Genomic DNA, 24,820 nt, shown 5'->3' with positions numbered 1-24,820 from the left:
TGGAGTGGTTTGTTCACTACATGTGTTCCAGATGTGCTGGGAGGGCACTTCCCAGGGTTTTTCTTGCATCCTACAGCCCTTTCCCTGTCACCCTCTCTGCTAGAGGCTGAAATTCCCATCCTATTTTTTGTTAATCTTCCCAGGTGTTCCTTTCTAAACCAGCATAAGCTTGTGAAGGCAGCTTGTTCCTTGGAAAAGCTGGTGAACTATGACTTTTCCCACAGAGTAGGATCTCTCTCTAGTGTGTAGGAGCAGGTGAGTGCCCTGGTTTGACTTACACGCCTACACAGCACCTCTCTTGCTTTTCAGAGTGCTTTGATCTGCAGTGCCTGCTCTGATTCTACCCAAGGTCTGTCTGTCCTTTGTGGTGAACATCGTTGAACAAACGATGTGTAAAAAACAAATTACTACAGGTTGGCACTTTGAATCTGAACTTGGAATAGGTACAGACCCTACAAAAAGTAGTTGCTGAATTGTTTTGCCTTAATATTCAACAAAGGCACAGTGAATTGTTCTCCAAAATGTTTTTTGGTGCCATCAGTGAATGGAATTTTAGCTTTAAACTTTATCTTTAAACTCCCAGGGAGCTTTTGGGGTAGGGGGAAGCAAGTTTGCAGCCAGCGGACTTTAAAAATGAGTTGTTTGTCTTGTTTGGGGGTGGGGGGAGGAGTGAAGCTGTTTGGTTTAATTAATGAAGATACAAGAGCCAGTGCTGAAACAGTTCCTGCTTTTTCATTCTTAATAACTTCTCTTTGGTTTAACAGGCCATGAACGTAGCTGGCGGATAAATCTGGGCCAGAAACCCATAGTGATGGGCATTTGGTGGCTGCCTTTGTTGCTCTCTCGTTATTTTGACAGGAATAATCACTTAAATGATGTTACTCTGTGATTTCACTTAGACTGGCTGCAAGGAGTTGATTTTTACCATGTTCTTAAAGCATAAGAAAATAACATAAATAGATTTACAGCTGGTATTTTGTGCTCATCCATCTTGCTGCTTTGTTTCTTTTAAAGCTCTGATAACTTTAAGGGGGAAATAAATTGTATTACAGAAAAACTTCACTGAACACAAGTCTCAGAATCCCAGGATGATTTGAATTGGAAGGGACCTTAAAAATTATCCAGTCCCACCCCCTTCCATGGGAAGGGACACCTTCCACTAGACCAGGTTGCTCCAAGCCCCATCCAACCTAGCCTTGGACACTTCGAGGGATGGGGCAGTCACAGCTTCTCTGGGCAACCTGTGCCTGGGCCTCACCACCCTCACAGTCTCCTTATCCTGGCAGTCCATTTATATTGAAATTCGGTAATATTGTGGTAGTTTCAGGAAACACTCCTGGTGTTTCACAGGAGGGAGGGTGACTGTGTGTATTTTGACTGCTGTCTTCTAAAACATCCTCTACGCTGTGAGAGATGTGTGTTGGAACGAGCAGTGCAGCCTCTAAAGGCTGCATGTTTGTTATTCCCTTGTTGTCAGGAAATTCTATCACTTTCTGTACATCTTTAATTCCAGGCTTTAAGCTAAAGAACACTTTTTCCCAGGAATGTTTGTTTGAAGTTTAACTCGTGTCTTATGTGGAGAGATGTTAACTGTGCAGAAGAGCTGTGAGATGCAGCATTTCTAGTGGGAGGTGTTGATTTCAAGTGTGCAGCTTTTCAAAAAAAAGCAAATATATTCCCTCCTTGGCATCCCAGTATGAAACTGCCTTGTTCTGTCTTGTGCCTCCTGCAATGTTGGAGTCGAGGAATCCTGTTTAGTGCTCAGTGGCAGCTTTTATTAGCACTGATGGGAGTTGATATGGCCTGGGGAGAGTGTGGATTCCAATGTCTCAGAGGTGGGACAGCACCGTGCTGCTCAGGCTCTTCCTGACAGAGCCTCCAGCTCCATCCTGCTGCCTTGGGTGTCTTGGGGGTTCGTTTCTTATCAACTTCACTGCCTGAGGCTGAAAAGGAAATTTAATCTGTTGATCTAGGAGGGGTTTTAAAGATGTTCCCAGCTATTTCTTTTGCTCTGCTCTGGTGTTCTGCGTTCCCACCTCTCAGAGGAAGTGCTGTCATGGCTTGCTCAGCCCCGGCAAGGTTTATATTTAGAATTTAGGTCTCGTCTGCATTTTGCACATCGAGTCAACCTCTGCTCTATCTTCAGCCTTGCAGTGAACCACATGACGTGAGCATGGTGAGTGTTCTCAGCGAGGCAGAGCAGCTCTATTTTCAGGGTATAAAAAATTACTAACTCTCAAATGTCTTTGAAATTCTCAATGGAGCGAGGAGGTAACTGCATCACGAGTCACCCCAGGAGCAGGGAGCTGATGCCATTCCATGATGGTAACCAGATCCCTGGCAAAACCAACTTCATTTGCACTAATTCGATGACATTCTTCATTTTAGCTAGAGTCGGTGCCAGGCAGACTTTGAGTCTTCCTTTTGTGCTGCAGCCTGTGCCAGGGCCTCACCACCTTCACAAGGAAGAATTTCATCCCAATATCTAATCTAAACCTGCCCTCTGCCAGTTTAAAGCCATTTCCCCCCATGCCCTTGTCCAAAGTCCCTCTCCAGCTCTTTTCAATTCCCTTTAGGCACTGGAAGGGGCTCTAAGGTCTCCCTGGAGTCTTCTCTTCTCCCAGCTGAACACCCCCAGCTCTCCCAGCCTGTCTCCAGAGCAGAGTGGCTCCAGCCCTTGGAGCACCTCTGTGGCCTCCTCTGGACTTGCTCCAGTAGCTCCATGTCCTTGCACTTCCTGGCAGTGATTTCCTGTGACTCCTTTGTCACTGGATGTGCATTGAGTGTTGATGTGGGGAGGAGCGTCCCCATCAGCTCTGCTCTAACCCATGTGTCATATCATTTGTGACACAGTTTGGGTGTTTTGATCAAGATGAAGATATTTTTACTGTAGCATAAGACACGTGCACATTTCCAAGGGATATATGTGAAACACGTGGATTTTGTTTTGTTTCAATTCAGTGCTGAAGCAAAGGGGTTTGGTTCTCAGATCAAGGCTGGCTCCCTGTCAGCAAGGCCATGGCCCTGGAGATAATAAGGCTGCTGTGGGAGCAGCTGGGGCTTTCCAAAGGAGATAGCTGAGCTAACGTTGTCATGGGATAGAGCAACTTGGGAAGACCTCGGGCCTCTTCCCTCCAGGATGCCGGGGTTCCAGCTGGTCACTCTCACTCCTGGCATTTCCTCCCCAGGTTAGGGCTGAAGGAACATCGGCATATTCCTGATTTCTACTGGCATACATCTGCTTTTCTGGGATTTTTGCCGTGCCTTTCCAGGGAGAAGGGGTTGGGATTCAGGCCTGTGCCTCAAACTGGGAAGCAATGAAAAGGTGGAGAATTAAACCAGTCACCCTCTAAAAACAACCTATGTTTCATAAGGGAAGTGCTGTCAGCTTTTAGCTGGGATGTAATTGGTGGCTGAGTATCATATCCCTGTGGAAGAGGCAGGGAAAACACATATGGAGAGGCAGCCCTGGGTTGCATAGCAACAGGGAGGATGTCGGGGCTGATGGCATTTCTGAGTTGTTTGGCACTGTGGGACTGGTACTACTCCACTGCCCATGGGAGAGGAGAACATCCATTATTTAAAGGATTTTTGAGCAGAACAGCGTAGCTTCTTAGGATCTAAGAGTGCTAAATATGTCGTGTGAGTGCTTCCAGACACAGGGGGCATGCCTGTGTTTCCCCAGGTGTGTGCTTATGCATCCGGCAGTGGCACCAGCTCCAGTTCTCCACAATAAACTGACTTGTCATCCTCAGCCCAGGAAGCACCAGGGCAGTGGGATCATAGAATGGTTTAGGTGGGGAGGGACCTTAAAGCTCATCCAGTTCCACCCCCTGCCATGGGCAGGGACACCTTCCACTAGACAGGTTGCTCCAAGCCCCATCCAACCTGGCCTTGGACACTTCCAGGGATGGGCAGCCACGGCTTCTCTGGGCACCCTGTGCCAGGGCCTCACCACCCTCACAGGGAAGAATTTCTTCCCAATATCCCATCTAGCCCTGCCTTCTGGCAGTGAGAAGCCATTACCCTTTGTCCTGTCACTCCAGGCCCTTGTCCAAAGTCCCTCTCCAGTCTCTTGGAGCCCATTCAGGTACTGAAAGGCTGCACTAAGGTCACCCCAGAGCCTTCTCTTCCCCAGGCTTAACAACCCCACCTTTCCTCACAGCAGAGGTGCTCCCTCCCTCTGATCATCTTCATGGCCTCCTCTGGACTCGCTCCAACAGGTTGATGTCCTCCCTTTGCTGGTGACCCCAGAGCTGGACACAGTACAGAGGGATGTTCCTCCTGAGCAGACACCAAGGTTGCTCACTGCTGTCTCCTTACCTGGTCACAGTGGCCTGTGTTGTAATGGAAAGACCTGGAGGTTCTGAGATTGATTAATTCAGTTAATTTTGTCCCTGCTCTTGGACCTGGGGCATCATCTCCGATGATGGTGGAGTCCCTTGGTGTGAGGGCACTGTGCTGGATGGGGTGTTGGGGCGGGCTGAGGAGTTGTCCCACGTGGCTCTGCCCGCTGTGGAGCCGGCACTGGAGGTCTTTAACTTTCCTCATCCGTGAGGTCAGAGAGAAGCTGTTCAATTCCTGGAACTGTTTATCTGTGGCTGCAGCGTTGGAGGGTGGGGGCAGAAGGTGCTGCCCCAGCCTGGGACATTCCCTGAGGCATTTACTCCTTTCAGCAACTAATTTAAACCTGGAGTTGGTCCATCTCCTCACCTGATTGCCAGGAACTAACGGGAACGTTGGGAGGGAGCCATGACTTACTCCTTGTGGGCAGCGCTCGTTCGCCGGATAGTGAGTATGGATGGAAATTGTGGGATGCTGATTCCATGGAGTCAGACTTTCCCCTTACTGTTCTGGCATTTGGGTGCTTCCAAAGAAAAATCTATGGGCTGTGACCCGTAGACCCTCTTAGTGTGGTGGGTTTTTGGTGTTGGTTGGTGTCAATATGATGTTATGTCCTGATAATTCTGTTAGTAGTCCAAAATGTATGGTTTACCTTCTATTAATAGTTCTTGGAATAATTGTAGAATAATTCAGATTATAAAGGGTTATGAAGGTCATGGAGCCCAGCATCCTGGTCAAAGCAGAGGCAACTGTGAAATAATAAAATACAATATTAATACAATACAAAATTAATAGAATAGATGGTATTTTGCCATCCTCCTGGCAGTCTGCAGGGGAACAGTTGTGATGGTTTTCTGGATTTGTAAGGACTTGTAAGCTGTGCTTAAATGCAGTGTCACACTTAAGGGGCAATTTGACCAAATCTCTGACTTCTTTGATTAAAAAAAGGAGAGAGAAAATGAGGAAAAAAAAAAAAAGGCACTTTTCAAGAAATAAGCACAGTTTTTTCTCTGAGTTCTGTATTAACAAGGCAGATGGTCAAAACTTCCTTCCATTGTGCAGTTCCTCCTCATATCCAGTCTATACCAGTGGATTTTAGCTTTGAACATTCGCACTCAAGCTGTGGGCTGTCACTTCCCCTGGCTGATGTCTCAGGCTCCTTTGCAAACAAAGATATTTTTGAAACTGTCTGTGCAGCTTCTGACTCATGAGATCTCTCCGAGCTGGTGTTCCTCCTATGCCAGGTCTTTATTTCACATTAGTGCGGGAGGGCTTTTCACAAAAACGTCTCCGCTCACTCAGAGTTACGGGTAATTTTTGGGCCGGTAGAACCAATATTGTGTGTGCATCATTTTCAGGAACTGGAAATTGCAGGAGTAATCAGCCCTGGACTATAGCCAAGCCCAGTTTAATTCCAAGGGAGGACTGAAAAAGGCATAATCATAATGTCTCATTTTAGAAGAAGAACCAGAGGCAAAGCAGGACACAGCTCAGCTGCTTTATTTTATATGAAAATTAAGTCAATTTTTTCCTGCTCCTAGCATAAGAATTGGGAAGTTAAAAGATCAAAGCTCAAGGAATTACAGCATTTGAAACTTGGATCGAGCGTGGTATTTATTTGGGGAGATTTTTCTGTCATTATAAATAAGAAAATTCCTAATTTGGGCTTATCTTCTGGCTCTAAAAAGACACTAGACCCTTCTTTTTGCTGTCCTTTCCTTTGAAATGTCTGGCTTTACTGTATCCTGAATATTTTGTTTATAGAGGAAATGGCTGTACCTGGCCTGGCTTCATGTGTTGATCGCCTCGAGTTGTTCTGGAGTGTGGTGAAAATGATATAAAAGAGACCTTTGAAAGAAAAGCTAAAACTCATCATTCTTTGCTTGTTAATAATCACCTTCTGGAGAGGATAATTTTTAGGGTTTGTTTTTGCTCAGCACACCCCTCTCCTCCAAACTTCACAGGCTATAAATTGCTTTCCTGCGCCGCCCTCCGTGCCCTCAGCCAACACCTCCTCCACAAGCTGGGGAGAGGATCAGCTCCTCTTCCCGCTCCTTATTTCTGTGCTTGGTACCTAAAGAATGGTTATGTTTTCCAATTAATCATTTAAAGTATGTGTTGAAAGGGACTGTCAGGGAAAGACACTGTCGTCTTGAAATAAGTAGCTTCCTCCGGAAGCAAAACGCAATAGCAATACCGAATATAACAAAGTCTCTGGAATCTAGAGAATTACAGATCTCTTGGAATTTGGAGGGTTTTATTCCTCATGTTTAGACTTTCTGTTTGTTTCATTGAATTTAATCTCACAGTGTCTTCAGAAGCAGTAATGTTAGTTCTTTTTCAGGCTTGTTTTGGGTTTAGCATAGAGAATAACGCTGTTAATTGTGTCATGTTGGCTGTAAAACAGCATCTCAAAGTTCAAGTATCTATTAACATCAAGTCAAGCGTTGCCTGAAACTGAGGAATATGTGCAGATCGGTTTGTCTGCAGCGTAAGATGTTATTAAGAATTATTGAGCCCTCACACGAGCCATGTATTTGCATCTGCACTTCCCTGTGGCTGCCACGCCGGCATTATCAGGGCTGGCCACACATCTCCTTCCAGCCACCACGGCCAGATAACACAGCGCTGCGTAAACAAGGCCTCCCCAGTGCTCCCATTCTTGTTTCTAAGCTTTTTAGACTGTTTTCTGGCTAGAAACAACATGATTGCAGTAAAACAGTCTATGCCATGCGTGGAGTAATGGCCCTTAGTCATAGCTGGCGGAAAATGCCCTGTACAAATTGATTACAAGAACGGGGTAACTTGTAATGTGAGATTGGGATTGGAAAAAAAAATTCCTAATGAGTTTCAGGTTGGAAAAAAACCCCTGAACAAGTGTGGACAGTGGGGGGAGGGAGTGAGAAGAACGATTGGCATTTGTTAGTGCCTTTCCTAGAAGTGCATCTACTTGCCAAGGGTGCTGTGGCTACCAGGTGAGAGCAGAAGGCCAAGCCCAGGGGTGTTAGTGGAGTCCCTGGAGCAAATCACAGGATCAGGAAGTTACAGAGGGAATTTGTGGAAGCGAAAACCCGAGCCAAGCAGGAAGAAATGCCGTGTGGTTTCTAGGGAGTACCAGACTATTTCTCTTGTTGGAAGCAGCATGTGCCTGGCTTGTGGTTGGAATCTTGTACCTGGCATGGACTGGGAAATGTGAGAACTCAATTTGTCTCTGGGTGTACATGTATTTATTTATCTATATATATATGATAAGTTTGACTCAATGATCTTAGAAGTCTTTTCCAACCTTAATGGTCCTATGATTCTATAAACTGTTAGAATCACTGCCAGTGAATCCTGGGGCTGCAGGAACATCTGGAATGAAAAGCAGGAAACATCTGTTCTGTGGAACTCCCAAACTGAGCCCCAGTTTTGCTTGAGTATCACAAACTGGGAATTTAACTTTGTCCGGTCATGGTGTGTGGTGGTAGTTGGAGTAAATGGTGGAGCCTTTTGTGGTTTGTTTCTCTCTGCATTAAAAGAGACACTTTGGCAGCAGCAGAGAGTGCGATAGGGCTGGAGAGTTGCTGTGGCCCCTGGGAAATAAGAACTGGTTATGAGAGGTGGAAGTGTTGAGGGACTTCTTCAGCAGCCAAGTATCAGCATTGGTGAATTATCCTTAATGTTTTTGTAGTCTTAAGGCAGCATTCTTTAGGTGTATAAAGTGAAGAAAACATGCATCTCTTTTTTTCTCAAAAATATGAAGGAATTCTCTATATTAAATATGGGATTTCTTAATATTATTGCTACTTTGTGTGTGCTGCCTGAACATAACTAGATGTGTTGGTAGTTTCCACAAATATGTTCTGCTAGGGGGGTCTGAGGTAGAGGGGTTTACAAAGAGAGAAAAATCCTTGGATTTTCCCAAGGGCAGGTGGAAAAACCGTGTAATCTGCTGTCAGATAAAATCTTGATAAGCAAAGCTGATTTGGAGCTGAAAGCCATGTTTGTATTTGTTCAGGGTAATGAAGGTGAAAGGGACCAACAGTTAATTATGTGTTCACAGTGTAGGATTTCATGACTCAAACCTCAGTGTGTAACTCAGCACAACTGCAAAGCAAAGGTGCAGCAGGGCTTTATTGACATTGCTCTGCTGCAAATTTGGGGTGCCAGCACTGACCCACTTCTCTCCCCAGAAAGGGAAGGGCCTGGGATCCACTCTTTCCTGCCTATGAAAGCAGAAGATCCATGAAATAAAAACACTCAGGAAGTGAGAGGTCAGAGTAGAACAGAGCAAATCCAGCATGGTCTGTCCTGCACTGGGTTTGAACGTTGCCTCAGCACACATCAGTTTGTCAAGGGCTTTCTGTGTTATTTATTTATAGGGACCCTGTGCTTATTTATTTATTTATTCATTTTATTTTGAATGTCTTCCAAAGAAAGCTGGGAAAAAAATGGGTCCTTTTATTAAACCCGGGAAAAGAGCAGTAGAGTTGATGTTTGCCTTGTGTGCTTGCGAGATGAAATGCCGTTCCCAGCAGAATTCCTTGTGCTTGCCTAGGTGCTTTGAGAAATTCTGTGCAATGAGATAAGAGCAATATTAAAGCAGCTTGGAGTTACTGAAACCAGGGAGTCACTTCCAGCCTCTAGAATCCATTATTTGCCCAGGAAAACAATGCTTATTGTATAGAGAATGTCATTCCGAGTTCACAGCTGTTTTCCAAGTCTAAGTTTATTCCCAGTTTTATGTTAACCAAGTCTAACTAGCAGATTCAAACCCACTGTTGCCAATAAAACCTGTTAATCTCTCAGCCAACTGACGAAATGTTTCGTTGCAGGACCAGCTGAGGCAGTGCTTCTCCAGGCAGGCGCCGGGAGCGAAGGACACGGACACCCTGGTGCAGGAGCCCGACAGCCAGTACGGCACCTGGAACGAGCAGCGGCACAGCGGGGACAGGTGAGGGGGACGTGGCCTCTGCAGGCCTGAGGCTTCTCTTAGCTGAGGAGTGAGAGGAAGTCATAGAATCCCAGAATGGCCTGGGTTGAAAGGACCTTAAAGCTCATCTCATTCCAACCCTCTGCCACGAGACACCTTCCACTAGACCAGGTTGCTCCAAGCCCTGTCCAACCTGGCCTTGGACACTTTTATGTGTTTTATTTGCTTATAAATCTGTTTCTCTCCCACTGGCATTGCCTTAACAGCCATGCTACCAGGTGGGCTAAATGGCAAATCCCTCTGGAACAGGGCTCTGGGTGCTGGATGTGGTGACATGGGATGCACCTCTCCATGTGCTCTGATACACCTCGAGGGACTGTGGCCACTTCCAGACTCTGAAGTGTTTCATTGTGGTGAAGTGGAGGATGAAATGGAATATCAGTCGAGTGAAAGATTGTATTGCTGATGCTTTTCTCTTCTTAAAATGATGTAATGAAATAAACCTAGAGCAGCAAAGTGTGAGGTTTTTTATAGTTTACATCTTTTGTGTAAATTATGGCTTGATCTACCCTGAGCCTGTGTCCTGTCTGCTCAGTGTAGTATGAAAATAGCATTTTACATGGTTTTTAATGCTGTGCTTGTTGAGATCTTATAGCTGACAATAATGTCAATTGTTTGGTGTGTTCTGCAATTGAGAACTGTGTGTTATAAATATTTCATTGCTTATGAAATCAGGGTAGTTTTCAGCTTGAGGTTCAGCGAGCTGAGTGACGTGCCAACAGTGACAGCCAGGCTGCTGTAAAATTAACTCTGATTTCAGGATGGTACAGACATTTTCTGAGATCAGTTTCCTAACAAAGGTGCTTATCTCAGCTCCGAAGCAGACAGCATTGGAGAGTGATTTCAGTCCATCCATGCTGGTATGAACAGCTCCACCTAAACATTTCAGTGCACTGAAGGATTGAATTCAATCCCCATGTGTGGCAATTTTGTTTCCACCGTAAGGAATGTTTGGGTTTTGCTTTTTTTACAGCGTAATGATGACAGTGTAGAGACTTCTCAGCATTTTGCCACCCCATTGCTCTGCTTTGGCTTGACTTATGGCTCATTGTGGGGGAATTACTCATGTATTAATCAGGCACTCGGAGAGGAATGAGATTAATGTACTTTTAAATAATGGAAGTCTTCCTGGAATGTATTGCAAGTGCATTTTGTCTGCAGTGTATTTTTTATGAAGCAGGCAGCCCCTGCCAGGACCAGTGAGATGTTCTCCCCATCCCACCACGGGTGCTATGAGCAGGGCTCTGCCTTCGTTGCCTCCTCCTGGCCTCAGCTTGGGGGCAGGAACTTGCAGGAGACGTTGATAATTCAGCTTTCCTGTTTGGCCTGGCTCGCTTCCCTCAGAGTTTATCCCTTCCCAGCTGCACACCCGTAGTGTCGTGTCTCGCACGCACCCGCCCCGACAGCGGGGACCCAGCGGTGTCACCACCCTGCTGTGCCTGTGCTGTGCTGGGGGAACCTCTAGGTGTGGGCATTTCCCGGTGCTTGAGCCATGGAGTGATCATTTTAGGAGTGTTTCATTAGTGCACCTGTGAATGAACTCATCTTCATGGAATCACAGAGTCATTAAGGTTGGAAAAGACCTCCAAGGTCATTGAGTCCAAGCTTTGCCCAAATCCCACCGTGCCCACATAACCATATGGCCAAGTGCCACGTCTGCTTGGTTCTTGAACACTTCCAGAGACAGTGTATAGACACCTGTATTAGATGGGAACCTGCAGCTACAGAATACGAAAGGGCATATAAAGGGAGGAATTTCTTCCTGGAAAGGGTGGTCAGGCATTGGAAGGGGCTGCCCAGGGAGGTGGTGGAGTCCCCATCCCTGAAGGTGTTCAAGAAACAACTGGATGTGGCACTCAGTGCTCTGGGCTGGGGGACAAGGTGGGGATCGGTCACAGGTTGGACTCGATGGTTTTGGAGGTCTTTTCCAACCTAAATGATTCTGGGATTTTTGAATGGACATTGTTTCCTGTGTGACACACCAGGCAAACAGTGAGAGCTGCCTTTGGATTCTCACTCTTCAGCAATATAAAAGCAGGATTCCTTTCCTTTCTGACTCCTAATTTCACATGCTGAAGCAACACATTCTTTATGGCCTCTTAACACTGTCTTGCTAAAACTAATTAAATTTAATTGCAAGTGAAAGTGAGGATTGATCTCAGTTTATTGCCCATTGTGATAACCATCCTGCTGGTTTTTTGTGCTCCACATGAAGGATGATTTTTCAGAGAAGTAAATGCACCTGTGGAACACTGGGGGCAGTTTATGGATATGCTTATAAACCCTGAAATCTTAATGAAGCAGTAGGAGAAGGTGCATTATACATCTCAGTAATGAGAACTGAAAATGTGTTTTCAATTTCATTTTTTTGAAGGGAATTTCCCCCCTAATCTGCTGTTCAGCTGGAAAGAATCCACTGTGCATGACAGGGTTTCGACTCCAGGCATCCTTCCAACTTTTGGGGATGGGCTTTGCCACAGGAATCGGTGTGTAACGGGGGTGTAATTGTCCAGGAACTCCAAAAGAGAATCCATTGGGAAGATTGGTGAATGAGGAACCACCAACCAGTGTAAATTCAGCTGGATTTCTGTCACATCTTCCTCTCGGATATTTTGGTTTGAAAAACCTTAGGGAGTTGTATCAGCTGCAGCCCTGGGATGTAGCAGGGAAGAGGCTTTTTGGAGATGTGCACATCAGACAGGATCCTTTCAACACACACTTTAATTTCCATGAAACATCCTAAGCCTGCAGATTGTCTCTCCTCTCCCCATTCTTGCAGTGGCTCTAAAGCCTGACGCTGTGGATACCAAATATCATTCGAAGCAAAAATCCTAGACAAAAACTTGTCCTGGAGCTCATTAGTGCCATTCTTAATTATCCTGGGGCCCACTGGTGAAGAAGGGAAGCAGCATTCCCTGTGCTCGTGTGCTGGAAGCCCTCTGTGCAGTGTCTGCTCTGCCAGGCTGGACATTGTACCATGTACTGGTGCTGATGGATGTTGTTATCCAGCAGTAAACTCCTGAGTGTTTTCTTCCCAGGATTGCTGTCACTGTGGGCTGTACCAAATACTAAGGTTTGTTGTTTAAAAAATGGGCATATATTGATATGTTCATGTATTTTTGGGTTTAGAACAGTTTTCCTAGGTATGTGCTCAAGAAACGGTGCTTAGTTAGAAAAGACTTCCTCCAAGAGGAGGAGAAAAATTAGAATTCCATAAATACTTCTGGTTCTGTTTTTTTTTTTAAACTGGGAATTAGAAGCGAGATGGCCCGATTTTTACTGACAGTAGAATATTCCTACTTTATCCTGTTGTTTAAAGGAATATTCCAGCCTGTGTGACAAAGGGAGACACCACTGTAACAGCTTTCAGCCCTGACACTGTAGCTCATTCCTGTTAGTCTAGGCAAAGGGAGGATTTCTGGGAATACCCTGGGAGCATCTCAGCACTGGGGTGCGGGTCCTGGACACTATTGCTCGTTCCTGTCAGTCTAGGCAAAGGAGGGAATCCTAGGAATACACTGGGAGCATCCCAGCACTGGTGTGCAGTTCCTGCCACCCTGTGCGCTCTCCCTGAGACACCCCTAAAGCTCTGCCTGCAGAACTCAGCCTTAGGGTGCCACCTGGTGCCCACCTCTCCTTCAGCTGCAGTATTCCTGAAGGGAAAAGCCTCTGGCTGGATGGAATACACCCCAATCCCCAATATACTGTAAATCCAAGGAGTGAAAGCTGATGGAAGGGATCCACACCCAAATGTTGCTGGTACTTGCTGCCTCCAAAGGTGCCTTGGCTCCTCATAGCTGTACTTTCAGTTCCACCTTTATTTAAGTTCTCCTGACCACGTGTGATCCAGACTGTCCTTGCAGGTGTTTGTTTACCCTGAAGTCTCACAGATGCCATTTGCTCCATTTTCAGCTTTGTGCCCGAATCCCCTTCCCTGGAAAATGACGTTGTCTCGACGCGGAAGCAGCCCCCGAACAGCCGCCCGTCCTCGCTGTCCTCGCAGACAGAACAGCCCTCCCTGGCTGAGCACCATGACTTCAACAAAGACCAAAGGAGCACCAGCCTGGACCGTTCCAGCACTGACATGGACTCCACTGATGGGACTGATTTACCTCCTGCGGGAGACACATTCCCTGATGACAAGACCACTGATTTCTCCTTCATTGATGTAAGTTGCCATCATGGGAAACAGAAATTCTCCTTCTGTGTCACCTGTATTGTTCCCTGTGTTAATCACTGCAAAGCAGTTTCTTCTGGAAAATTTGCACCCAGTTTTCCTCTGCCTTTCCTTTCCCACACTGAATTTTCTCAGCTGCCTTCCTGCCTGAAAAGCTTAGGATCAAAGTTCTTCTAGTCTCTGCAATGTTTAGGTTCTGAGAGATTCCATAAAGCTGCTGGTCTCAGATAATTAAACATGGAATCCCAGGCTGATTTGGGTTAGAAGGGACCTTAAAGCTCATCCAGTCCCACCCCCTGCCATAGACAGGGACACCTTCCACTAGACCAGGTTGCTGCTAACCCTGTCCAGCCTGGTCTTGAACACTTCCAGCTGCTCTGGGCACTGCCAGTGCCTTACTAAAGTTGCTGTTTCTCTTTGAGGTGTAACAGAAGAATTAAATGGCTTTATGAACACTAGAAACATAATTAAATAACACAATGTGCTGTGAGCCATGCAGATTTAAGGCTATAAAGGCATTCACTAATATTTTTCTTATTTACAATTAGGCTCTTTCTGTAATAGCTCATAGCCGCATTTTAAAGGATTTTTTCATACTGAAAAATCTTGCACTGGTATAAGACCAGGAATTTCTGACCATACACAGTTAATGAGGTTAGAGTTCTTTGCAAGAACTTTGGTTAAGTTGGAGAAGTCCTCCAAGACCACTGAATCCAACCATTGCCCCAGCACTGCCAAGGCCACCACTAACCCATGTCCCCAAGTGCCACATCCACACGGTGTTTGAACACTTCCAGAAGATCCTGTATTGTGCTGTCCCTGGGCCGCTAAAGGTGTCTCAGTAAAACATGAGTAGCTCCAAGTACAGCTGGAAAATGCTGTTTATTGAGTAGTTTATTCCTGACCTGAAATCTCTGGAAAAGAAACAAACCCACATCTTCTGAAGAAGAGGAGGCTCAGGAATATCTCCTGGTTGCAGGGAAGTCTCTAACAGCAAATTGCTTTAAGCAAGTAAACAAATTACAGCTCCTAGTTTTGCTTTGTAAATGTTATTGCCTATAGGATGTGTTGGAAGTGACTGATCACAGAAGTTTTCTGAATGCTGTGACACTAAATTTGGAGTGTCCTTGTTGCTGGTGAGTGGCTTTGAATGTCTGTGGCTGGCAGGGAAGCTGCAGCACTGCACTGGGAGAGAATTTTGCGTACTTGCTCTTCTTAGATCCCAGTCTTCAGATTGGCCTTCAGCTGCTATTAGCTAGGAAGACCTATATTCATAAAACACTCTAGGAACCAAACTCCTATTTATTGCAGTTACTTTTTGTATTAATTTAGTGCAAATAATTAATGCAGATCAGACATCCACAGCCCAGAGCCACGATGCACCACCCCCCTCACCATAAATTCTGTTTAAGTTTTAACTACAAGAATAATAAGCAGGCGAATAGTTTAATAAACTGAATGGGTTAATGCAATGAAGGGGGTTGGGAAGTCATTGTGGAGGAGATGGAGTTCATTTCCAGGCTGGTTGAAGGGTGTGGGGTTTTTTCCAGCACACGGCTGTCCTGGACTCCAGTGCCCTCAAAACTCGGGTGCAGCTCAGCAAAAAGCGGCGCCGCCGGAACCCCACGTCCCACTCGCTGAGGAGGAGCAGAGGACTGGAGTTTGAGAATAGATTTTCCTTGGTGGAAGAACCAGATAATGCCTGGATGTTCAAGGATTCCACAGGTATCCCTCAGCTACCTGAAATAATCAGCTGTGATCAGCTTGGGTGTAAGGCTTGGGAGTTTCTAAATGACATTTCTAAATCCTGCTCTTCATTTGCACTTGAATAGAAGGAGAGATCTAGAACAAGGGAGAGATGAAAAGCTGACTAATGGTTCCCCCACTCTGCTTTTTTTTAAACAATTAATTAGAGGAGAAGAAAACTATGCAACAGGAAGATTCTGAGGAGGAAGAGAAGATCCAGCATACTCCGAGGTCATCTGCAGTACAAGCCCAGAGACTCCCCGTGTTCCCAGGAATGGATCACTCTGTTCTCAAGGTGAGCGCAGGCAGAGCATATCAGGTGAGAGATAAACCAGTTCAGGAGCTGCTGATGCTTTATAAGGAATCCCTGCCCTGATTTTAGGCATGAATTTTTTTTGTTTTTATAAATGAGTGATCTGGTTTGCATTAAAAAAAAGCCTGAATGCTTGCTTAAAGGAATCCCTTTCTCTTTTTTTGTATTTAGGCCCAGCTACGGAAAAGACAAGAGTCTGAGAGTGCTGGGGACACCGGTTCTGCTCAGCTCTTCAAATCCCCCAAAGCCCAGCTAGGGACTCCTGGGAGCAGAGTGCTGCCCTCCAGTGTGGAGAAGGAGGACAGGTGAGAGAATTCCAGCCCCAACGATGCTGATACTGGTTTTGGTGGAAGAAAAAAAAATAATGCAAGAAATTGGATATTTCTTTTTTTGTTTCTATAATGAGTTTTCATAATGAAGGAATAAAGATTATTTTTTTATATCTTAGGTCAGAAGAAAAGTCTCCTCAGTGGTTGAAGGAGCTGAAATCAAAGAAGAGACAGAGCCATTACGAGAATCAGGTTTGAAAAGGTACCTGGGGCAGGAAGGGGGGCTTTGCTAAGTGTGGGTGTGCAGAGACAAAACCACACTTTCTTTAAGCACTGTGTCAGCACTAACTCTGAGACCTTTACCCTGCCACGTCCACCAGGACTGTCAGTAGTTGTGTGTTAGGGCAGAGCAGGTGTTGTTTCACTCCCAGGTGAAAGTGTCACTGATTCTCTGCAGATAATTTAATCGTCACAACCCTTGCTCTGTTGGGGCTGTGATTTCCTGGTGCTTTCAGAAGGCTAGAATAGGTCTGGTGCTGGATAACTGAGGCTTGCACACAGTTTGAACACCTTGTGTTGTTCCAGCAGAATTTCTGGCAGCTTTTGAGCTTTTAATATGTTAAATAGGACAATACCAAGGTGACACTACAACAGAAATACACATTTTGGGGGGTTTCCTATCGCAGTCCCTGGGAGGGGCTGTCTGACCGTGTCACACCATTACTTCAGTTCCTTCTGTTTTTTCCTTCCAGACAGTGATTCTAACTAGAAGAAGATAAAGAAGTTTAACAGAAGCCTTAACTCATCTGAACCTAAACCCCCATGTCATGTTGCTGCTGTTTGCTTCCTGCCTCAACTGCTCTGTGCATGGTGCCTTCCTGTTTTGTGGAGAAAGCTGCTTCAATTCATAGTCAAATACAAAGCTGTGTCTGTCAGGTCAGGGGGATGGTGTCACTTCAGACCTGCCTGCCAGGAGGACCCATGGTTCCTGGTTAGCACTTCAGAAGGTCTTGGAAAATGAAGATACTTGGGAGTGCTGTGATGCAGGGAACTCCCCTCGCTGTCGAACTGTGTAGGTGTTCAGCACTCAGAGCTGTGACCTCTGGTAGATGTGTCTGGCTGGGCTTTGTGTTTGTTTATGAAAATAACAATTTTAATCAAATTTATCTTTTTTTTTTTTTTGTGAACAAATAGTAAGCTCCTATTTAGAATGAAGTTTGTGGAAGGTGAGAGTGGAAGAACAAATCATGTTTACTGCCATATTGAAAAAGGAAACTTGATTATTTTTTGTAAAATGTATTTTTGATTGGCTTATATTTACATGTGATCTGCTGACCTGGCAGATGGAGATAATTTTTAGATGAACAAAATGTTAACTTTTGTCACTCTTGAAGTGGTATATTCTGTGTTTTGTCAGCATGTGGAATAATTGCTTCATTGGAATGTCTTTCCTAAAAAGGATCAAGCAATAATGTCAACCAGTTCTCTTTAAAAAAAAAAAGTAAAAATATGTAAATACTGTTTTTATAACAAAAAAGGAAGGGAAGAGGGAGGATGTTACACTCATATCAGGGTTCCAGTTAATTGTTGAATGTCACTTTAATAGCAGTTTGGATAGTCCCACTTCTTATTTTTATTTGTTAATCTGTAAATACCAGGTTTAAGTTTTTATTTTTATGCTGATTTTGTGAGATAACCTAAATGTGATCTTCAGTTTCTCAGATTATTTCCTGTCCTTCCTTTGGCAAGACCGATGTGCTGATAGCAGAGTAGGGCTCTCATGGACCACGCGGGTGTTTGGGAATCACTAATCCCCAGACATGTCTGTATCTTTGATTCTGAAATACCAACACCATGGCCATGTAAGACATAACTGATTCTTGTCCCAGATAAGTGCTCTTTCTGTGAACCTTTAAAAATGAAGCCCAAGGAGGGAGGTGATTTGTCCTGTCGAATTCCTCGACCAGGAAAGCATGAAGAGGGAACGGAGAGTGGAGTGTTCTCCTCGCCTGCCAGAGCTGGGGCTGCTCCTTGGGTTGCACTTCCTATGTCCTGCTGAGGGGCTCCTCTAGATTCAAACCATAAAGCACCAGCACTTCCCCTCATTTTCTTTTCTCTTTTTTTCTGATCAGTGTTTCGGGAGCTCGATTCCCGTGGGGTTACCACAGTGGTGGCCTGCCTGCTCTGCTGTCTGTCAGGCTTGTAGCTGCCAAAACCATGTGCCAATTCTTCTCATGAAGGAGTCACAGAGGAGGTGACTGCAGTCCCAGTCTGCTCTAGGAAATAGCAGCAGGATGTCAGGAGACAAGTCCCATATGCCCATTTCTCGCTCCCAGATTTAGCTCTGATGGCAGCTCCCGGTGTGGAGATGAGACGAAGACATTTATCTTATGTAAAAGTCTTTCCTTGCTGCTCTGCCCTATTTGTCATGGGAGCTGTTGCCACTGTTAGTTTTGCAACCCCTCTGCTCCCCATGGAGCAGGGATCCCCCAGGATCTTTGGCACTGGGAGCTGGGAGGTGGGCCCTGTCGAGCTCAGCCACCACCATCAACCAGCTCCTCTCAGCTCATTTTAAAACATTGCACAGATTTTCTTCTCTCTCCTTTAGATGATGGTGGAAAAGGCAACTCTTTTTCTTTCGGGATACATTTTTCATGGCAGCACCCAAGGGTTCCATCGCTGTGTCCCAGGTGTGACACACACCTGGGCCAACCTGAGCAGCCTGTGCAGGTGTGAGGAGGGTGGCGATGGCTCTGCTCACTCAGATGACGTGGGGCCTGTTTTAACCCCACTAATCAGGTAATTCCCTGCTTACAGGAACATTTACACAGGCTGGATTTTCCACTTGAGCAGGTGACAGTGTTGTGTTCCCAACAGTTGGAGGATTTACTGGCTCTTGGTCTCATAACTGAAGGCCAGAAATTCTGTAACTGTTTGCTGTGTGTTGAGGAAACTGAGGGGATTAACACGAGGTTTCCACGAAGCCCTTGAATGTGTTCGCATTTCCACGTCTGCTTGGACAATGCACTGAAACTTACTGTATTGAGTAGTTTAACCTACTACTGAGAAATGTTTAATGCTTAAATGTCTAATTAAAAAGCATCTTTAGAATGTTGTTGAATGGGACAGTGTTTTTTCTGCTCTATTATTTCTTTATATTGTACATGGATTAAATATCTACTTCCTTCTCTCCGGGCTATCACTCTGTAATAAAAGATATATAAATATGTTATTACTTCTTAAATGATAGAACAGACTGTAATACAGTTTATATAATTCTATTTTAATTCCAGATAATGTTTGTTGGAATTTTTTACGCTTTAACTTTTGTTGCCACGTGCTTTTTTCTGCTGTTTGATGGAGATGGAAGACATCCAAGACTTTCTCTGAAGTGGCCTGACAGGAATTACCCCCCCCACCACCCCCTTTTCTCTTGCACAAAAGTTCGTTTCACCCTGGAATTTGTTTATTGGCAAACTGAAACGCACCATGGCGCAGATTTGGGAATGCCAAGTGGTGCCTGTGAAAGGTTTGTTACCTCAGCCCTTGTGCAAACACCGGAATGTGCCGCCTGTCTCAGGTGTTGCACCCAGGATATGGTTGGATGTGCAGGTGGCCCAGGGAGAGCTGGAGCACAGAATGACTTAGAGGGGATCAGGGCACTTCCAAGGCAAATGTCAGGTACATAGTTCATATCCTTTGATGTAACCATCCCTGCCCCAGTAACAGGCACTTCAGTCTCGGCTCCTTTTCCCCTTGTGATGGAAAAAGCTGGTGCTGGTGCTGCAGAGTTGGTGCCCTTTAACTGACCCTGTGGAGCTGGAGGAGCTGCCTGCCCATAACTCCGTGGTCCAGGCCCGGTACACTCCAGGAGTGGTCCGTGCATCCTGGAGGAAGCAGGATTGCCAGCACAGGCTGGGCTGGGGCTGCTCTGTGGAAAATGAAGTCAGTGGGATGTGGTGGTGTGGGAGGTGTTGGTGTGTCCCACACGGGCTGTGGTGCAGGGGGTTCATTTTCACAGCAGATACCTGACTTGGAACAGTAAATGGCTGATTTCTGCAGGGATGGAATGTTTTGTGGGGAAATGGGAAGTTCCAGGATGCTACTGAAGGATGGGATGGGGATGAAGGGCCTCGCCATGAGCAGCTCTAATGCTCAGCACGACGACAAGTTTCCATTCTGATTCAAATGCCTGGCCCAGGGCATTTGCTTTTCTGACAATTTCAGTAAAGGTTTCTCATGTAGTTCTGGGTTTCAGGATGAGCCGTGATCGGAGCAGGTAGGAAACCCTGCAAGAGCTGTAAATGGTGCTGTGTGCTGCGTGCAGCTGAACTCAGCATTCCTTGGGGAGTCATAGGATGGTTTGGGTTGGAAAGGACTTTTAAAGTTGAAGAGGAAATCAGCAGTGAAACACTCCCAGCTTGGTGCCTGGTGTGGAAGGGCTGTGCTCCCCCCAGTTACATTGTCCTGTACCTGTAGAGGTGGATGAACGCCTGTATAAGGCACTTGGCTCCCAAAACCACCTGTTACACACCCCAAGATGTGCCTCAAACCCTACTGTGTGCCGACATGCTCCTGGGAAATGGGCCGGGGAGGGAGCGGGACTGGGAGCCAAAGAACGAACAGGCTCAGTGGAGAGAACCATCCTGGTAAGGGCCAAAGCTGAAGCAAGAACCCTGACCTGGAGATCCTGAGGTCCTTTCCTGCCCTGGAACCAGTTGCCCCAGCTTCCCTCCAAGCTCCCAGAGCCAACTCTGACCCCACTCCATCTTGTGTTGGAGCCCAAACAAACGGTCAATATTTTGCCCGGTTTTTGCTTTGCGCTGCGCTCGGTTTCCAGGCTAAACCCTCCCGTGAAATGCTGATGGGAGAGTTTTCCAGAGAACCTGGCAAGAAGCAGCGTGAACGTGCTGATGTGAATTTCGACGTTAATCTTCTGTAAATCGAGTGGCCCATTTCCGAGGGACAGCCGGGAGAAATCTGAATGACGTTTCCATAGCCCGCGCTATTGAGATGAAATCTCATGGATGGAATTCCGTGGACGCAGCTGCTGTATCAGCGCTCGGATAATGTGCTGTTCTGTTCAGAAGCAACCCATAAATAGCGGGGCCGGCCGTGCCGCCGGCAGAGCGGAACCACACCGGAGAGGTACCAGCAGCACTGCTTGGACTGGAAGGGGCTTTAAAACAGAACTAGAGTGTCTGAGTCGAGGTGTCACCGAGTGAAGGGTTGGCTCGTGCGTGGCGAGAAGTGATGCTGCAGGGTTTGATTAAGGACATTGATCGAACTCTTTTATTCATCTTTTAACCCCTCGCCGACCCTTGCGTAGCGAGGCCGGGGAAGCATTTTCCAGCGGGTTTCCTATTTGAGCAGGAGCTTTGTGGATGTTCTTGGAGAGCGAGCAGGGGGCTCTCGCCACCGTCCCCCCAGCCAAGGCAGCAGCAGCAGCTCCAGCTGCCGCGTCCGGTGCCCCCTGGGATACTGGAGCAAGGGAGAGGTGTCAGGTTTATGTTAGTGGGAAAAGATGTCAGCAGCTGGAAGCTGAAATCTGGCAAATTCCTGCTGGAAACAAAGGCCAAGCTGTGAGACAGGAGTTTAGTGACAACTGGGTGAGCTGCCCAAGGCAGAGGGATCCGTGTCCCTTGGGAGATGGCTCAGGTCGGTCCTGCAGATGAACTGGGTGAGGATGTGGGGCCCATGTGCAGGAGGGGGAGGAGGATGGATCACAGAGCTTCCTCCTAGCCCAGACATCCGTGGGGATTTACAGCTGCTGCACTCGGGATCTGTGTTAGCTGTTCTGCCTGTTCCTAGGCCAGCTTCATCCTTTGTGTTTTATGAAGGACTTCAGAGCCCGTTAACCTCCTGCAATTTGGGTTTTCCAGGCATAATGACTGAGCAGCAAAGTCCCCCCGAGCAGATGGCGACTGGGGAGGGAGCTGGCGAGCGAGGTGGCATCTACAAGGTATACTGGGGGCAACTGGTTCCAGACGGACGTTGGGGGATGCTGTGGGTCCCCGTGGGATGCATGTGTGTGAGCCAGGCTGGAACCAGTACCAGCACTGCAGGCTGTACTGGGGACATGAGCGGCCTCCAGCTCTCCTGCAGCAGCGCATGGGTGTCACTGCTCGGGTGCTGAGTGGAGCCACAGGCTGGGGAGGGAGACTGGGGCCGAGGATTTGCTGCTGCCTGGCAGGAGGGATGCTGTCCCTGCCTGTGTGGCTGCCAAGGACGTTCTCCCGCCAGTCTGGTGTGCAGCTGCCCAGTGATTTAATCCAGGAGACAAAGCATCCCGTCACAGTGGGACCAGCTGTGGGTCTGGGCAGTGAAACTCTCTGGCTGTGTGTTTAGGTTTGAATTAAGCTCGTAGGTTGGTTGGAGGTAAATCAACTGTGGGGGTGCGGTGGCTGCAGCCCTTCCCGCAGCTCAGGACACCAGGCAAAGCTGTTCCTGGCTGGGAAGGCTGGAGGTGGGAGCAGATCCTGCAAGTGGGGTAAAGAAGTGCTGGGATCTTGGGCTGCTTATTGCTTTGGAGTGCGCAGAAGTTCCTGAGGAACACAGGTGTCACCTCTGTCCTTTGAACCCCCCATACGTGGTGTCTGCAGGAGGCTCTACCCTTGTCCCGGGCTCAGGGGTTGCAGCTGGGACCCCTTTGGGGCAGGGCCCAGGGGGTGTGCCCCTGGACCTTCCTGGTCCCTGGACTGTGCTGGGCACCCTGGGCCCTGCTCCCTGTTGTGCTCCTGCTCCCGGCACTGCCTCCAACCCGTCCTGCAGCTCAACCTCAAGGCTCTGCCAGGAGCAGGAGGACCCAGGGAGGTGTTGGGGTCTCTGTACCTGACAGGTTTAGAAGGAAACACTAAATAATGAGCTTGGTCCAGGCCAGGCCAGAGGAATGGTTGGGTTTGGAGGAGCAGAGATAAGAAAAGGATGGGCCATGAGCAGGCTGGGGGCAGGAGACACCATCCCACAGCTCTGGGGGTCTCAGCCCAAACCCTCTGTGTTTCCAGTGCTGTGTTTGAGCTGGTCACTTGTTTTCAGCTTGTCATGGAGAAAATTCAAGGAAACACCCTCGGCCAGAGTATGGCCTCAGAGTGAGGCCCAGAGCCATGTCAGGGCAGAGGCACTTGGCAGGACCTGTCTCTGCCGTGGGCGAGGAGTGACATTGGCATAGGGCAGCCGGGACAGAAGGACATGGCCACTTTGCTCCCCTGCTGCTCCCATTTCCAGGGGATCCCTGCAGTGGGGCAGGGTGTTCCCTCCACAGCATGGCTGTGGCAGTGGCTGACAGTGTCTCTCCCCACCTTAGATCACGATCTACGAGCTGGAGAATTTCCAGGGGAAGAAGTGTGAGCTGACAGAGGAGCTCCCCAACATCACCGAGAAAGAGATGGAGAAGGTGGGCTCCATCCAGGTGGAGTCTGGCCCGTAAGTCCAGGGTGGGGAGGATGGATCAGCCTCGGGGGAGGTGGGGCAGGGAGAGCATCCCCCCCTCACGCTGGGGTCCCACAGGTGGCTGGGCTTCGAGCGACAAGGCTACGCCGGGGAGCAGTTCGTGCTGGAGAAGGGCGACTACCCACGCTGGGACTCCTGGTCCAACAGCCACCTCAGCGACAGCCTGATGTCCCTCCGCCCCATCCAGATCGTGAGTGGGGCTGTCTTGGGGTGGCTGTGCCCCCTAGGGATGGCCACAGCACTGGGGACTACCAGGCTGGGAGGGTCTCAGGGGGCTGGAGGCAGCCCCTGACCACTGTTTTCCCCCAGGACAGCGCCGACCACAAGATCCACCTCTTTGAGAATGCAGGCTACACCGGCAGGAAGATGGAGATCGTGGATGACGACGTTCCCAGCCTTTGGGCCCACGGCTTCCAGGACCGCGTGGCCAGTGTCAAGGCCCTGAATGGAACGTAAGGACAGGGGGCACTGGGTGCACATGAGGACACCCCAACAGGGTACTGTCCAGTGGCACCATGGTTGGTCCTCCCAGGGTGGTGGCAGGGAGGCCTGGCACTGCCACTGCCCTTCCCATGGTGCTGCTTGTGTCCATCATGTCCCTTGTTCCCTCCCCCCCCATCTTTTCCCTGGCCCACAGGAAGTAATGGGGGCCGGGGTGGTGTCCCTGGGGCTGTGTGATGGCTCCTTGCCCTAACCCACTGCCGGAACAATGGAGCTATGGCTCCTTCTCCACCCTGGACTCTCCATCCACTCCCAGCACATGGCATTTCCCACCCGGGCTCTGTGGCTGCAGCCTGTGCGGTGACATCTGGTGACAGGGCAGTGGCCCTGGGCAGCATCCCCTGGCTGTGGCAGGCAGAGGCACCAGCACTGCCTCGGCCTCTGGGGTGGGATGGGGACAGGGACACTGCCCCCTGTTCCGAGGGGATGTACCTGCTGGGCGGGGGGTGCAGCAGGGCGGGGGGCCCAGCTGAGCACTGCCTCCGTCCCTGCAGGTGGGTGGGCTACGAGTACCCCGGGTACCGGGGCCGCCAGCACGTCTTTGAGAAGGGCGAGTACCGGCACTGGAACGAGTGGGACGCCAACCAGCCCCTCATCCAGTCCGTGCGGCGCGTGCGGGACCAGCAGTGGCACCAGCGGGGCTCCTTCGAGAACAGCTGAGGGCCCCTGTGCCCCCGCCGGGGCCGGCTCACGGGGTGCCCCGGCTGATGCCGTGACCGTGGTGTTTTTTGTGCAAAAACCTCAATAAAACTCTGAGCTGGAGGCTGCTGGGGCCTGCCTGGTCCTGGGTGGGGTGGGGGGGATGGAGCAGGATGATGGGGCGGGGGGGTGGGATGGGGAGGGGGCCATGGCTCTGCCCCAACACCCCCCGGGCAGAGCAGAGGGGGGAGTGTGTTTGCAGTGTTACATAAAGGCTGCAGCTTTCCAAAAATAACCCCCGGTGGTGCCGCGTCAGGGTTTTTCCAGTGGCTCTGTCCCTTTCCACAGCATCTCCTGCCTGCTCCCAGGGCAGGCAGCCAGTCCCCGTGGCAGGGAGGGGGCTGGGG

At 48.3% G+C, this 24,820-nt stretch overlaps 2 protein-coding genes across 7 annotated transcripts in view; both read left to right on the top strand.

Moving 5' to 3' along the window:
• The window catches only part of KIAA1671 (KIAA1671 ortholog), a 69,968-nt gene extending 50,857 nt beyond the window's left edge, over nt 1-19,111 (top strand). For 4 of the 6 annotated variants that reach the window (XM_064674869.1, XM_064674870.1, XM_064674874.1 and 1 more), the window contains 7 exons: nt 9,162-9,280; nt 13,232-13,487; nt 15,047-15,221; nt 15,410-15,537; nt 15,727-15,860; nt 16,004-16,086; nt 16,577-19,111. In XM_064674869.1, the coding sequence (XP_064530939.1) occupies nt 9,162-9,280; nt 13,232-13,487; nt 15,047-15,221; nt 15,410-15,537; nt 15,727-15,860; nt 16,004-16,082 (891 nt within the window). In that variant the 3' untranslated portion in view covers nt 16,083-16,086; nt 16,577-19,111. Of the gene's footprint in view, nt 1-4,641; nt 4,792-9,161; nt 9,281-13,231; nt 13,488-15,046; nt 15,222-15,409; nt 15,538-15,726; nt 15,867-16,003; nt 16,087-16,576 lie in introns of those variants that run through there. The other 2 variants (XM_064674875.1, XM_064674871.1) reach the window with 2 other exon arrangements.
• A 132-nt stretch (nt 19,112-19,243) lies between these two features.
• On the top strand, nt 19,244-24,536 carry CRYBB3 (crystallin beta B3). Its single transcript, XM_064674876.1, has 6 exons — nt 19,244-20,972; nt 21,707-21,786; nt 23,128-23,246; nt 23,331-23,463; nt 23,583-23,725; nt 24,269-24,536. Exons 1-6 carry the CDS (start codon nt 20,852-20,854, stop codon nt 24,432-24,434), a joined length of 762 nt encoding a protein of 253 aa, XP_064530946.1. The 5' UTR covers nt 19,244-20,851; the 3' UTR covers nt 24,435-24,536.
• Nucleotides 24,537-24,820: the final 284 nt, after the last annotated feature.

Source organism: Pseudopipra pipra, chromosome 18, assembly GCF_036250125.1.
Source record: "Pseudopipra pipra isolate bDixPip1 chromosome 18, bDixPip1.hap1, whole genome shotgun sequence".
In the NCBI taxonomy this organism is placed as follows: domain Eukaryota; kingdom Metazoa; phylum Chordata; class Aves; order Passeriformes; family Pipridae; genus Pseudopipra; species Pseudopipra pipra.
The sequence above is the reverse complement of the archived record's forward strand: the minus strand, read 5'-3'. Positions and strand labels throughout refer to the sequence as shown.